Here is a 15,439-nt window from a genome sequence, read left to right on the forward strand (position 1 = left end):
CACAGCATGCTAGCCTACAATAGTAACTCAATAACCTGCGGGAGGCGCTATCTATCCATCTATCCAAGGCTTGGTTATTGACATTCGTCACCGATCCACAGTTCGTTTTGTATTGCACATTGATTCAGGTTATGGGGCTTGAATGAACGAAACCACCACATATACCAGGAAAGGTTTTCTCTTATCTCTAATGCTGGTCCCCAAAGTGCACGAGATTCTCTCTGGGTCTCGGGAGGGGTGTGACTTCATGTTCGCAGAGCAAGGCAGAACCCCCCTCCTTCCACCCGTCCGGTACACTCCCCAGCCCCCGTCTGTTTCGGCTGTCCGGATTGCCATTCCAATGCACACTCCTTGAGGAGCAACAGCTACAACGGAGTTAGTGAAGTGGATTACTTAGTTTTTAGATAGAAAAGATTTGCTGTATTTTTGGAGCAATGTGCAAGGGCATAGATGTGCGTTTGGATAACAATTTGGCATCGGTAAAGCGCGAGAAAGGAGTTGTAGAAAGAGCGCATTGTAATGCTCCGTAAGCTTTGTCCATTCTCTTCGAGGATTTGACCGTTGATTTCAATGAAAAACAAAAAATGATTGATTAATACTACGTTCGACTGGATGTAGTGGAACGGGATGGTTTTATTCATCATATTAATTCAAGTGACGTGTAAACCGTTCATCGACGCCAGTGCTATAGGTGGTGTATGTTGTGTGGCACCATCTGACCGGTCCAGTCAAAGCCTTTATTCATGTTGCAAGAACCTAGTTTATGACAATGGATTACTTGCTGTGGATGTGCAGCTTTGTGCTTCCCGTGGTATTAGCTGTTGAAGGTATGTACAAAAAAAATAATGTTAATATACTACACTATTTTCTACGACTTTTCTTTTACGTATGTAGATGTTCCAACGAATGTGTTCCCAAGCCTTAATGAACTGCCAATAAGGCAATTATGTTAGAATAATATGAATAATCGTTGTACAATATCATGAAGCGCAGCTTTATTTTGGCAATTGCATGGCTCATAAAAACATTCATTATTTTGATTGCAGGTTGTAGGATACCTGTAATAACCTCAAATTTAAAAAGGTTGTAATGTTCCACAGTTGACAATGGATAGAGTAGATCGATTGTTTAGGATACAAAGTTACCGTTTATGTTCATACTATTCAAATAGTATTATATACATCGTGTTTCGTATCACACCATTTTATTGTGTTGTGGTTGAGCCACACATTTGATGATTATTGTTCTACGAAACTGATCAATGACACACACACACTAGAAAAACTACAGTTCCTTGGTATAGCTTTCCCTACAAAGGAAAAGGATGCCTTGCATTCTCAGGCCCCCGTGTGTAACACTCCCATGCTTACGTTCCAACTGCATCCCCGTGGCTATTGTTGAGTACCTTTTGCTCTGTTGTCACACCCACAAGCTAAGGATGGCCTTCTGTCCTTATGCTTGGTTGCTTGACCAAACCCATAAATCAGCTCAGTTTGACATTCAGGACTAATGCTGTATAATACACCCAAATCAACTTATCACGTACACATATTTTACAGATGTTATTATCGCAGGTGCAGCGACATGCTTATGCTTCTAGCTCCAACAGTGCAGTATAACAAAACTAAACACACAAATCCCAAAAATATCAGAATGTCAGATATATATGTATTCCGGACTCTGACATTCTGATATATATATATATATATATATATATATATATATATATATATATGATATGATGTAATTAGTTATCACAAAGTAAACAAGGGCTTACACCGATGGGGAGGTTATAGTTTTCATATATAGATGTAGGATCTTAATTTGAGCTAGTTTCCTTGCAGGAAAATAATCCTGCAACAACAGGAAATTTGGAGGGAAAAAATTGGTTTATTGGACATTTGGGGGGGGGTTGATACCAAATCAAGTCTGACATTTTAAAGTGGAAATTATTAACTTTTTATACCTTGAATACACTGTACATTTGCATTTTCAGCAAAAATAGTGATCAAATTAAGATCCTACATCTGTATATTCAATTGGCATAACTCCAAAATAGGTGCCTCACGTTACAACGTGCATATTACATGCTTAGTGTAACAAGGCGTCACTCTGTACATTTCCTTTCTTTTGGGAAAAGCCAATATCTCTAACAATTTAAATCCTGAACCTTCCTTCCAAAGTGCTTCACTGATATGTAGTCATTTCAGAAACCAAAACAAACAGACTAATTACCAGAGGAGCATACTCTCCCAGTTGCTTGCCAATCGATTGCCTGGTCCCAGATCTGTTTGTGCTGTCTTGCCAACGCCTATGGTCAGACATTGTCACGCGAGTTGGCAAGACAGCACAAACCAATCTGAGACCAGGTTATTTCTACAGGGTGGAGCCCAGCCAATGTAAACCAAGGCAAATTCATTTAGGCTATACCAGCTCCTTTTTATATTTCTCTCCAAATCCCCCATCTTTCCCTGCCTGCCTGCCTGCCTGCCTGCCTGCCTGCCTGCCTGCCTGTCTGCCTGCCAGCCTGTCTGCCTGCCTGCCTGTCCTTCTCCGAGTACAATCTGCTTCTCTTGGACGCCAGCCAGTATTATCCCTCATTAATTCTGGTGTCAGCATCTAAATCAATGCAGCGGCAGCCGCAGCCTCCCTAGCTGGTCCCACTGGGCCTTTCATCAGCAAGTTTCTCCCCGACCAACAACTTCAGTTACTCAACACTGGGTTGTTAACTAATGTCTGTCCTCTGGGGATGGGCGGAGGTTAGAGTGGTTAGAGTGTCTTATGGGTTTTAGGGCTGTTGGAGTCCATGCCCTGTTGCCAGTGTGATGGGGAGATGAGTTGGAGTTTGGCTCTTAAATTGGCAGTTGCCTGTTGGTTTCATTTACTTCCATCCATAGAATTAATTCAATTCATTTGAGTTAAGTTCAGTGTCGTTTAGTTAATTCCAAGAGATGAATTGGAATTAATGGAACAATTGAATTGGCAGTTTCACATTGGTTTCCATGAGGACCCCCCCCAGTATTGTATGTCAGTTGAATGTCGATTTGTTTTGTGGACTTGAGTGCAGTGTCCAACTGCATCCTTGGGTGTGTCCATGAGTTTATCTGGCTATATAAGCTCTGCCCTCCTAGTCATGTGTGTGACGCATTGACCCTGTGATCTTCTTTATAATTAACCCCTTTAACAGTAATGTTGTGTACCTGTACTATTTTTCAGTCACATGGTATTGGAACATAAATGCAATTACATAATTGCTCAGAAAACCTTAACATTCTATAAAAAATATCTGACGTAATAGGCGACGAAAAATATGCATGAATGCAGAAGAAAACACTTAGCCATTTTCTTCTGCACATACATGAGGAACATCTCTATATCAGTGCACACTTTCCTTATCTCTTGTCTGTACATTAGAGGTAAATATGGATCATTCTGATTTGAACCATATGTGCAGATGCAAATAGCCTGAAGGAGAATGTCGAATTAGGGTCAGCTTGAGTTGATTAAAGCGGTTCATCAAGCATAACATCTCAACATCTCAGCTTAGACAGAAGAGGACTGGCCACCCCTCAGAGCCTGGTTCCTCTCTAGGTTTCTTCATAGGCTCCTGTCTTTCGAGGGAGTTTTTCTTAGCCACCGCGCTTCTACATCTGCATTGCTTGCCGTTTGGGGTTTTAGACTGGGTTTCTGTACAGCATGCTGTGACATCTGCTGATGTAAAAAGGGCTTTATAAATACATTTGATTGATTGATTGATGAATGGAGATAGAAGATGCACTCATCTAGCGAGACCAGCGAAAATAGTCAAACAGTAGACCTACGAACTCTGAATTTGCCACTTCATTTCCAGTCGAAATACCTATGTGTTATGGCCTATGTCTATCTATATGTACCTGATTATACACAGAATCAGTGGAGAGATGTTAGGCCTTTAAATATTTCATATATTTGTGGAAGTACGTGTCAAATTAATTGAATACGAGGAGTGGCCTTCCTTTCATAGCCTCCCAACTCAACAAAATGCATTAAACATTAGCCTGTGTGCTCCAATAGGAGCAGTGAGTAAGGACATACTGACGCATTTTGCTCCAGTGAATACAAACAGTAAACACCATGGGCGGTGATGGAGATCCTGTAAGTTCCATTGGGGTTTTTTTTTGCCCTGGGGGAGGCATCACCACTGCCTGTAGTTTTATGGGAGAGTATCTTGACGGATTTGAGTAATAGCTACAAAGTTAGACTTTCAAATGGTACTTGGAGGGCGAAGCGGTAGAGAGTTTTTACACTTGGGATGCTATTTAATTAAAAGCTGTGTTTAGCTTTCGGGGGTCAAGTAAAAAAAAAGAAAAAAAAAATTTCAATAAAAGACTTCCTGCGCAGCTGAAGCACGTTTGAATTAGTATTGAGCCTTCTGTCAAACCTTGGGAATCTGAATTGAACTCACGTGGTAAGCCTGTGGATAAAGTACCTCTAATCTACACAAATGTTCTTTGAGTGCTACTGCGAGTAGCGATGGAATTCTCAGGCAAAGCCCTGTTCAGTAAGCCACAGCAAGGCTCACTGAGGTCTATGAAGAGTTCAGTTGGAGAAGAGTTTATGTTGCCTCAAGAAAAGGCTCTAACATCCAAGAAATAACCTGGAACCTGAGATAGATGGACTTGGGCTTGGCGCTTGTTGAACGTGAAGACAGCTAGTCGATGTTCTCGCTGTCTCATGACTGATGAACTGTTATTGGCATTTATTTCAATACCCGTTGTATTCAAGCTTCCGCAGCTGGCCAGCTCACATCTATGGTAATTTGATAGTGTGTAGTGCAGCAACCATAGTTACACACCTGTTGTATCACTTCACTCTCCTCTTGGTCAACCAGGGGTAATCCACCACACCATAGCAAACATGCACACCTTAATAAAAATAACTATAAATACCTTTTTTATAATCATTAATAAGCCCTACAATTCATACTCATTTATAACATTTATAATAATCTATATAATGTTATTCATGCAAGGTTATTATAAAGTGGTACCCACACCTTATAGCAAATGTAGATCCACAACACAATATAGTAATGGGTGAGTCCTTACACATCTGTAAATTGGAGTTGCATTTGAGTAAAGAATCCAATGTTTAGATTGATTATTAGAATGAAGAAGATAACTTTTGACAATGTATTGCTAATCTAGGTCCAAACTACCATGAAAATAAGGGAGTCCTCATGCTTGAGTTTCTATTAAAAGTCATTGACACATCTGTAAATTGGAGGTGCATTTGAGTAAACAGTTGAATCTTCACAATCAAGAAGATAGCCTTTTAACTGGGCCTTTTGTGTGGTTTAATGACCTACACTCAACCATCACACAGCCTGACAGGTGACAACAGTGTCTATTGATCCACTGAATTACACGTTCTTTTCTTGTATTTGTTTAACCTCATCCCTCGTTCTGACATCGTAAACACAGAGGTGTAAAGAAAAAAAGATACTAGGATCATTTGTTGCTAGGCAGAAACAAACAGACTTTAATTCACCTGATTCTTTCACAATGACCTGTATTATACAAGGTCAATACTCTGGGGAATCCACTATGGCTGGGTCTCCGAGTGCTTTGGGATTGATTGCGATATTGTTTAGCAGTAAAGCTTTGAAATCCCATCAAGATGATTTCTCCCTCCTAGAGGATGGGGCCTTTTTTTGCCCATTTCTGTATTTCCAATTCTATCAAAGACTGACCGTTTTTTTCTTCTAGAATCTTATTTCTATGTGATGGAACTTTATGTGTGATAACAGTTGTGTCATGATGACAGATTATTTATGTATTCAGCCCTTTTCTGTGTCTGTGCGTCTGTGTGTGTGTCTGTGTCTGTGCGTCTGTGTGTGTGTCTGTGTCTGTGCGTCTGTGTGTGTGGAATTGATGTCAAGACCACAGAAATGAATAGAATGAAAATACAGAAAATATTTCATTAAGTTAATAATAGACATCTGTGTGGGCTTTTTTTGTTTGTGCTATATTTTTTATTTCCCATAAACCACCTCTTAATACTTAGTTTAAACTAACCCTCTTGTTCTTGATTTACAGAAACACTAATGGACAGCAAGTGGGCAACCACAGAACTGGCCTGGACCACGTTTCCGGAGAGTGGAGTGAGTCTGTGTGTGTGTGTGTGTGTGTGTGTGTGTGTGTGTGTGTGTGTGTGTGTGTGTGTGTGTGTGTGTGTGTGTGTGTGTGTGTGTGTGTGTGTGTGTGTGTGTGTGTGTGTGTGTGTGTGTGTGTGTGTGTGTGTGTGTGTATTTTTGGTACAGAATTTAAACCTTGACTTGTGTTCCTGCAGTACTCCACAGCATTTGCTCCATCTGCTAGTTAATAGATCTCCCCCGGACTTAAACGACATACCTCCCACTGTTTTATAACTCTGTTTGTTTTCTTGGTTGCTAAAAACAAATGATAAACATACACCTTTAAGTTTGAAATTTAAGCAAAGTTTCTCGCATATCGGGATTCCCAAAAACATACGATTCTAATATTGTCCAAAAAGAGGAAACTCAGTCATATTGGGTACACAGACCCAAACAGACCTAAACAGACCCAGACACGTCTGTAAGCAACACCAGCTGTAGAGTGTGGAAATATATCTCTTAAGGTGGAAGAAGCACATAGGCAAATTACAGCAGGGAATTAATGTTTCAGATGATGATATCCCCCGTAGGGATGATGAGAAAATAAAACAACATGAATTTGACCCCTAGGCTAACAGCTTGATAGACCTCCCCCACTCCAGGGCAGTGTAATTTGTCTTTGGTACGTGAGCGCAAAGTCAGTCAATGGAAACGATGTGTTACTATGGCAACAATCTTAGGCAGTCCAGTCCTATCTCGAGCCTTTCTGCAGGCTCACAGCAAATGTCTTTGCACCCCTACAAGCCATACGTCATAAGGGCAAGATGGCCCTTTCAAAATGTGTGACAAGCCCATACGTTCTGGCCGGGCGCAATTATCCTATTTGTGAGGTATTACGGCACTGTGCTGGCCCTGATTTATGGTGTACGATGCTGATTCCTGGCCTCATCGTTTTGGAATAGATTGTATGCGTGCGTGCTCCACCATATTGAATTATGCATTCTGTTCCTCCTGTTGAATTGATCGATGTCATTAAGAATGGAAATGTATTATTCAGGTTGACTTGTTAGAATCAAAAGATTAACTTCTTAGAGGAGATGATTATTTCCTTGGGCAAAAATCTGTTAATAACCCAGTTAATTAGGATCATGGTTAATTATAGATATAATCCTCAAATAGATGGCTCTTTGACTATTTCCTTTAGGTGGTCATGCCTATATTGTAATAATGTGAAATGTATTTGATATAGAAGATCTGCTGATATGAACTGATGTAAATGGTTTATTCCCCAACTGTAGAGAACCATATCATCGCTGTTGAAGCTAAGTGCTGTGAAATGATTTATTGACTGCTCGACTGGACCACATTTCATAGCATGCAAAAATACTCCTTGTGACTTGAGGTGTAGGCTTAGAAAATGTTCCACTTGAATCTTAAAAGATACTCCATAACACCTCTGTGATGCAACCAGCGAGATGAGATTGCGCTTGAATCGCCTCTTCACTAGATAATACACTGTTTGTGATGAGATGAGGTAGTTCTCATTGAGGACATGCCCTATAATCCATCTCAATAGCAGCACCTGCAAAGTGACTTATTTCATAGGAACGACGTTCTGATTGCTGCCTTCTCTGTGCAATGATAATATGATTATAAGCAGACCTAGGTTCAAATAGCATTTGTTTTCTTTCAAAGACTTTGAGAGAAAGATGGAACCTGCCTGGAATTGCCAGCTGGGTGGGGTTTGCGCTTTTGGGATGATTCCATTGGTTCCATTGCACCTGGAAAACTAAATCAAGTTCTAGGTTTTGATCGAAAAATACTATTTGAACCCATGTCTGATAATGTGTACAGTTCTCTCTCTTCACTAGTTACAGTGTTTGTCTCTGTTTTCCTGCAGTGGGAGGAGGTGAGTGGCTACGATGACTCCATGAGTCCCATAAGGACGTATCAGGTGTGCAACGTGCGCGAACCCAACCAGAACAACTGGCTGAGGACGGACTTCATCCCCCGTAAAGGCGTGCTGCGCGTCTACGTGGAGCTCAAGTTCTCTGTCCGCGACTGCGCCAGTATTCCCAACATCCCCGGCTCCTGCAAGGAGACCTTTAACCTCTTCTACTACGAGTCTGACGGCGACACCGCCACGCAAAGTAGTCCATTGTGGAGGGAGAACCCTTATGTGAAGGTGGACACCATCGCTCCCGATGAGAGTTTTTCCCTTCTGGTGGCAGGCAGGATCAACACCAAAGTGCGAAGCTTCGGACCTCTCTCCAAGGCCGGATTCTACCTGGCCTTCCAGGACCTGGGGGCTTGTATGTCCTTGATATCCGTGCAGGTTTTCTTCAAGAAGTGCTCGACGACCATCGCAAACTTCGCCGTCTTCCCCGAGACGGCGACAGGGGCCGAGGCCACATCCTTGGTCATCGCCCCGGGGGCGTGTGTGTCTAACGCGCAGGAGGTGTCCGTCCCTCTGAAGCTGTACTGCAACGGAGATGGGGAGTGGATGGTTCCCGTGGGGTCTTGTACCTGCATGCCAGGGTTTGAGCCGGCCATGACCGACACACAGTGCCAGTGTGAGTCTTTAGTCTACAGTCGACTGTTTTGACTTTTAACTAAAGCCTGTTTTTAATGCCCATCGAAAGTCACAGTCTACACCATCCTGTCTGTGTGTATTGTGTGGCACATGAATGAAGGGTGAAGGAGGATGGAGAGTTTGCATTAATGAGCTGTTGCAGAGAGCAGCAGCATACAAATATTGAGAGAGGGCAATCAGAGGGAGAATGAGATAGTGAAAGGGGACGAGATAGTGAGGCGAGAAAGCAAGATAGTGGGAGAGAGAATCTTTTTGGAAGGTTTGTAAAGGAGAAATAGATTGTGAGGGAGAGAGAGAGAGTGAGAGACTATTTTTGGAGGGTTTGTAAAGGAGAAATAGATTGTGAGGGAGAGGAGAGAGAGGGTGAGAGACTTTTTGGAGGGTTTGTAAAGAAGAAATAGATTGTGAGGTAGAGAGAGTGAGAGAGACTCTTTTTGGAGGGTTTGTAAAGGAGAAATAGATTGTGAGGGAGAGAGAGAGAGAGTGAGAGACTCTTTTTGGAGGGTTTGTAAAGGAGAAATAGATTGTGAGGGAGAGAGAGAGTGAGAGACTCTTTTTGGAGGGTTTGTAAAGGAGAAATAGATTGTGAGGGAGAGAGAGTGTGAGAGAGACTCTTTTTGGAGGGTTTGTAAATGATAAATAGATTGTGAGGGAGAGAGAGAGAGAGTGAGAGACTCTTTTTGGAGGGTTTGTAAAGGAGAAATAGATTGTGAGGGAGAGAGAGAGAGAGAGAGAGAGAGAGTGAGAGACTTTTTGGAGGGTTTGTAAAGGAGAAATAGATTGTGAGGGAGAGAGAGAGAGTGAGAGACTTTTTGGAGGGTTTGTAAAGGAGAAATAGATTGTGAGGGAGAGAGAGAGTGTGTGAGAGACTCTTTTTGGAGGGTTTGTAAAGGAGAAATAGATTGTGAGGGAGAGAGAGAGAGTGAGAGACTCTTTTTGGAGGGTTTGTAAAGGAGAAATAGATTGTGAGGGAGAGAGAGAGTGAGAGAGACACTCTTTTTGGAGGGTTTGTAAAGGAGAAAGAGATTGTGAGGGAAAGAGAGAGTGTGAGAGACTCTTTGGAGGGTTTGTAAAGGAGAAAGAGATTGTGAGGGAGAGAGAGAGAGTGTGAGAGAGACTCTTTTTGGAGGGTTTGTAAAGGAGAAATAGATTGTGAGGGAGAGAGAGAGTGTGAGAGAGACTCTTTTTTGGAGGGTTTGTAAAGGAGAAATAGATTGTGAGGGAGAGAGTGATATATTGTGAGAGGGGGAAGAAAAGATAAAGTGAGAGACACATAAGAGGGAGAGAGAGGAGGACTGAGAGATAGAGCCATGAATTTCCCATTGCCCAGGACGACATCAGGAGCGGCCAGAGAAAGAAAGAGAAGCCTCCATGCACCTCTCCTGCCTTTACATGGGCATGAGGAATGGTAAATAACGAGCCAGAGAGCTAATTTAGCGCCATTTGGCGGCTCAAGGTTAAAAGCCTGCCGTCGACGCCTGATAAAAGGCTCTCCAGAGGCTTCAGGCGCGGTGGTGGCGAGGAAGAGGAAGTGTCATTTCCTCTATGGTCTCCCCACCGTTAGTTCATCTACAGTCGGCTGCACTCATTAACACCGCTCAGACCACCGTGAGCCAACACTGCCACCGCTCACCATTAATCACAGGGATGTTTAATCTCTTACCTCAGTCTAGAGCGAGAGAGAGGGAAGAAGAGGGGGGGGGAAAGGAAAATAAGAGGACTATGGGGTGTAGGAGGGGTCAGAGGAAGATAAGGACTATGGGGTGTAGGGAGGGGGTCAGAGAGAGATAGAAGGACTATGGGGGTGTAGGGAGGGGGTCAGAGAGAGATAGAAGGACTATGGGGGTGTAGGGAGGGGGTCAGAGAGAGATAGAAGGACTATGGGGGTGTAAGGAGGGGGTCCGAGAGAGATAGAAGGACTATGGGGGTGTAGGGAGGGGGTCCGAGAGGTATTGAAGGACTATGGGGGTGTAGGGAGGGGGTCAGAGAGAGATAGAAGGACTATGGGGGTGTAGGGAGGGGGTCAGAGAGAGATAGAAGGACTATGGGGGTGTAAGGAGGGGGTCCGAGAGAGATAGAAGGACTATGGGGGTGTAGGGAGGGGGTCAGAGAGAGAGAGAGAGAGATGGAGGGTGAGGGTGTAGGGAGGGGGTCAGAGAGAGAGATGGACGGTGAGGGTGTAGGGAGGGGGTCAGAGAGAGAGATGGACGGTGAGGGTGAAGGGAGGGGGTCAGAGAGAGAGATGGACGGTGAGGGTGAAGGGAGGGGGTCAGAGAGAGAGAGATGGACGGTGAGGGTGTAGGGAGGGGGTCAGAGACAGAGAGATGGACGGTGAGGGTGTAGGGAGGGGGTCAGAGACAGAGAGATGATGATGGGAGGGTGTAGGAGGGGATCAGAGAGAGAGAGAGAGATGGACGGTGAGGGTGTAGGGAGGGGTCAGAGACAGAGAGATGGCGATGGGAGGGTGTAGGGAGGATCAGAGAGAGAGAGATGGACGGTGAGGGTGTAGGGAGGGGGTCAGAGAGAGAGATGGACGGTGAGGGTGTAGGGAGGGGTCAGAGAGAGAGAGATGGACGGTGAGGGTGAAGGGAGGGGGTCAGAGAGAGAGATGGACGGTGAGGGTGAAGGGAGGGGGTCAGAGAGAGAGAGATGGACGGTGAGGGTGTAGGGAGGGGGTCAGAGACAGAGAGATGGACGGTGAGGGTGTAGGGAGGGGGTCAGAGACAGAGAGATGATGATGGGAGGGTGTAGGGAGGGGATCAGAGAGAGAGAGAGAGATGGACGGTGAGGGTGTAGGGAGGGGGTCAGAGACAGAGAGATGGCGATGGGAGGGTGTAGGGAGGGGATCAGAGAGAGAGAGATGGACGGTGAGGGTGTAGGGAGGGGGTCAGAGAGAGAGATGGACGGTGAGGGTGTAGGGAGGGGGTCAGAGAGAGAGAGATGGACGGTGAGGGTGAAGGGAGGGGGTCAGAGAGAGAGATGGACGGTGAGGGTGAAGGGAGGGGGTCAGAGAGAGAGAGATGGACGGTGAGGGTGTAGGGAGGGGGTCAGAGACAGAGAGATGGACGGTGAGGGTGTAGGGAGGGGGTCAGAGACAGAGAGATGATGATGGGAGGGTGTAGGGAGGGGATCAGAGAGAGAGAGAGAGAGATGGACGGTGAGGGTGTAGGGAGGGGGTCAGAGACAGAGAGATGGCGATGGGAGGGTGTAGGGAGGGGATCAGAGAGAGAGAGATGGACGGTGAGGGTGTAGGGAGGGGGTCAGAGACAGAGAGATGGACGGTGAGGGTGTAGGGAGGGGGTCAGAGAGAGAGATGGACGGTGAGGGTGTAGGGAGGGGGTCAGAGACAGAGAGATGGACGGTGAGGGTGTAGGGAGGGGTCAGAGAGAGAGATGGACGGTGAGGGTGTAGGGAGGGGGTCAGAGACAGAGAGATGGACGGTGAGGGTGTAGGGAGGGGGTCAGAGACAGAGAGATGGACGGTGAGGGTGTAGGGAGGGGATCAGAGAGAGAGATGGACGGTGAGGGTGTAGGGAGGGGGTCAGAGACAGAGAGATGGACGGTGAGGGTGTAGGGAGGGGGTCAGAGAGAGAGAGATGGACGGTGAGGGTGTAGGGAGGGGGTCAGAGACAGAGAGATGGACGGTGAGGGTGTAGGGAGGGGGTCAGAGAGGGAGAGATGGACGGTGAGGGTGTAGGGAGGGGGTCAGAGACAGAGAGATGGCGATGGGAGGGTGTAGGGAGGGGGTCAGAGACAGAGAGATGGACGGTGAGGGTGCAGGGAGGGGGTCAGAGACAGAGAGATGGACGGTGAGGGTGTAGGGAGGGGGTCGGAGACAGAGAGATGGCGATGGGAGGGTGTAAGGAGGGGGTCAGAGACAGAGAGATGGCGATGGGAGGGAGGGAGTGGGTATAGAGGAAGCGGAAGAAGGGGAGAGAGAGAGATGTTTCTGTTCATTTTTTGTTGTTTATTTCACTTTTGTTTATTATCTATTTAACTTGCTTTGGTAATGTAAACATGTGTTTCCTATGCCAATAAAGCCCTTTGAAATTGAAATGAATTGGAATTGAGAGAGGGAGAAAGAGAGGGAGAGAGGGAGAAAGAGAGAGGGGCCAGTGAGGGCCACAGACACAAACAAAAAGGCATGCCCTCCAAGGAGGTTAACAAATGAAGCTATTCAGGTGATACAACCCTTCTCCTCCAGAAAGAGCAAAACAAAACGATGATGCAGTGTGTAATAAGACAAATATAAATCAGATTAAAGTGTTTCATGAGTGTTTCAGGACCTGTGGTCTTTGTTGAGTTACGAGACCTAAAACACATTTTCGTGTTATCTTAACTTGGATATTTATTGCATGTTTCTTGTTGCTGCTAGAATGTGGAGCATTAAAGTTCACTAATGTCACTGAAAGTGGCATTCCGGAGAATTAGGACGGAGCCTAGTTCAAACTGGAAAACCACTTAGCCTGACTAGTTAATCACACCCTCGCCAGCCAGGTTTTTATGAGCCCTCATACTGATAAGACAGATGTTAGCCAGAGCCTCGGTTTTACACTTAAAGGACACAGGTCAAAGTAAAGTCTAGCTCCTAAGTGCAACCTTTTATGCTGTATTTAGTGTAAACACCCTTGTGTTCCTGTGGAAATGGTGTTTCCATAACTAGGGCTGACAGTGAGGACAGGATCAACAACCTCTGCATAATCAAAACCCTTTGCTTTGTTAGGTTTTAAAGTTCAAATTTAGCTATTGTTATGGAAATGCCAGCTGAAAAGTATCAGTGGCCTGGCTTTGGCTCCAAGTGAGAGCAGGTCTGTCGGAGCCATGGCCCAGGGAGACACGGGTGCCGGCCCGCGTAGATGGAACAAGAAAAGTCTGAGCCTTTTGGGTAAAACTCTGGGGTAAATGCACCATTAGTGTAAATCTCCTCAATCTTATTTCAAGTTGAGACCTGTGTTGGTTTATCAGGTAACTTTTCTTATGACATTACATTTACATGTTAGTCATTCAGCAGATGCTCTTATCCAGAGTGACTTACAGTAGGGAGTGAAAACATTTTCCGACTGGTCCCCGGTGGGAATTGAATTAACAACCCTGGCATGGCAAGTGCAATGCTCAACCAACTGAGCCACACGGCACCTCCTTTAATGAAGTTGAAGATTGACTTGATAGAGGATAGGCCCCCCAAAAAAAGAATGGCTGCCCAAAAAAAAGAATGCCTGTCTAAAACAAACAAAAACATACCGTATAAGGTAGTATCTCTATAGTTGCAGTTGATGGATGATCTAGCTGCTTTGTATGCATGCCGAACCACCTCTTGAATAACGTGTTGAAACCCCAAATGGACACTGTGTGATTGATGCAGGTGTATCCTAACTCTCAACGGCGTCCTCCATCCCTCTTAACCAGACAGGAGCAATCAACTGTCGTCCCACCATCTTTACCGTTCCCTCTCAATTTATCTGTCATCCTTAGACCTATCTGGGATAGATATCCCTTCTATGTTATGATGAAAATGAGGATTTGAACAGAAATACCCCTGATAAAGAGTTAAAACTCCCTCACATATTTCAACCCCACCCAGACAAATATTATAACATTATGGTTTGAAGGATTTGAACTGACTAGCTCCTCTCTATCGCTCATCTAGAACTAGACCAAGAGTTAGGTTGTTGTCACAAATGTCAATGTGCTTTATTGACGTTGACAGTGTTCTGACTGTCCCTTTCCTTTCTGCCTTTCCTGTATAGCATGTACCCCCGGGTCATTCAAGTACAAACATGGGGAGGACTCATGTTACCCCTGCCCCCCCAACAGTCGCACCAGCTACAGGGGGGCCAATATCTGCCCATGCCAAAATGGCTTCTACCGTGCCGACAGTGATTCTCCGGACTCAGCCTGCACCAGTAAGTCAAGCTCCTAGCTTTTTCTCAGCCGTTGTCATTGGCTGTAGATATTCTTTGGGATTCTTTCCTGGACACAGACTGAGCCAAGTCACGGACTGAAGTGTACGCTGAATGGAGATTCCCCATTGAGCATGCTATTTCCTTAATCTGTGTCTGGGAAACCAGCCCATATGTGTCAAAAAGCACTAGGGTATAAGTGTCAGTAGAGGTAGGTTTAGTGTTAAACTGAGTGCCTATATGGTCGTTTCTACAGACTTTGTTGATGTCAGATAATTGGTACAACATCCAATACCTTTTTTCACTGACATGACTTCAATGGAATGTGACCGAGCCCAAATTACTCTTAATCGACTCTCCTTGTCCAGAATTCCAAGTGTTCCATTTTGGGGTGGCAGGTAGCCTAGTGGTCAGAGCATTGGGCTGATAACTGAAAGGTTGCTGTATCGAATCCCCGAGCTGTCAAGCTAAAAAAAAAATATGTCCTTCTACCCCTGAACAAGGCAGTTAACCCAGTGTTCCCCAGTAGGCTGTCATTGTAAATAAGAATTTGTTCTTAACTGACTTGCCTAGTTAAAAAAAAAAATCCTCAGGTCATTTGGGCTCCATACTTCCCCTGTAGTCTGTCAGAGCTTGTGCCAGTCCACATAGCTGATGTTTTGCAAGGGACCGAGGGTGACGTACTGTAGGGGCCAGCTCCGGCTCTCTGTGGGAGCCCAGACTTTGTGCCCAATTAGATCAGGCCATACTCCAAACTGTGTCAGTCTAATTGGATAGGACAGAGCATGGGGGAAAACACACTCCACTCAGGGTGAACAGGCAGAGGAGCTGA

General features: G+C 45.1%; 1 protein-coding gene across 1 annotated transcript in view; it reads left to right on the forward strand.

The window, feature by feature from the left end:
* The first annotated feature begins 302 nt into the window (after positions 1-302).
* The window catches only part of LOC118394434 (ephrin type-B receptor 3-like), a 75,852-nt gene continuing 60,715 nt past the window's right edge, over positions 303-15,439 (forward strand). Inside the window, exons 1-4 of the mRNA XM_035787626.2 lie at positions 303-827; positions 6,078-6,142; positions 8,016-8,688; positions 14,455-14,610. Coding sequence (XP_035643519.1) covers positions 764-827; positions 6,078-6,142; positions 8,016-8,688; positions 14,455-14,610 — 958 coding nt within the window. The 5' untranslated portion in view covers positions 303-763. The remainder of the gene's footprint in view (positions 828-6,077; positions 6,143-8,015; positions 8,689-14,454; positions 14,611-15,439) is intronic.

This window comes from Oncorhynchus keta, chromosome 15 (genome assembly GCF_023373465.1).
Source record: "Oncorhynchus keta strain PuntledgeMale-10-30-2019 chromosome 15, Oket_V2, whole genome shotgun sequence".
Lineage (NCBI taxonomy): Eukaryota > Metazoa > Chordata > Actinopteri > Salmoniformes > Salmonidae > Oncorhynchus > Oncorhynchus keta.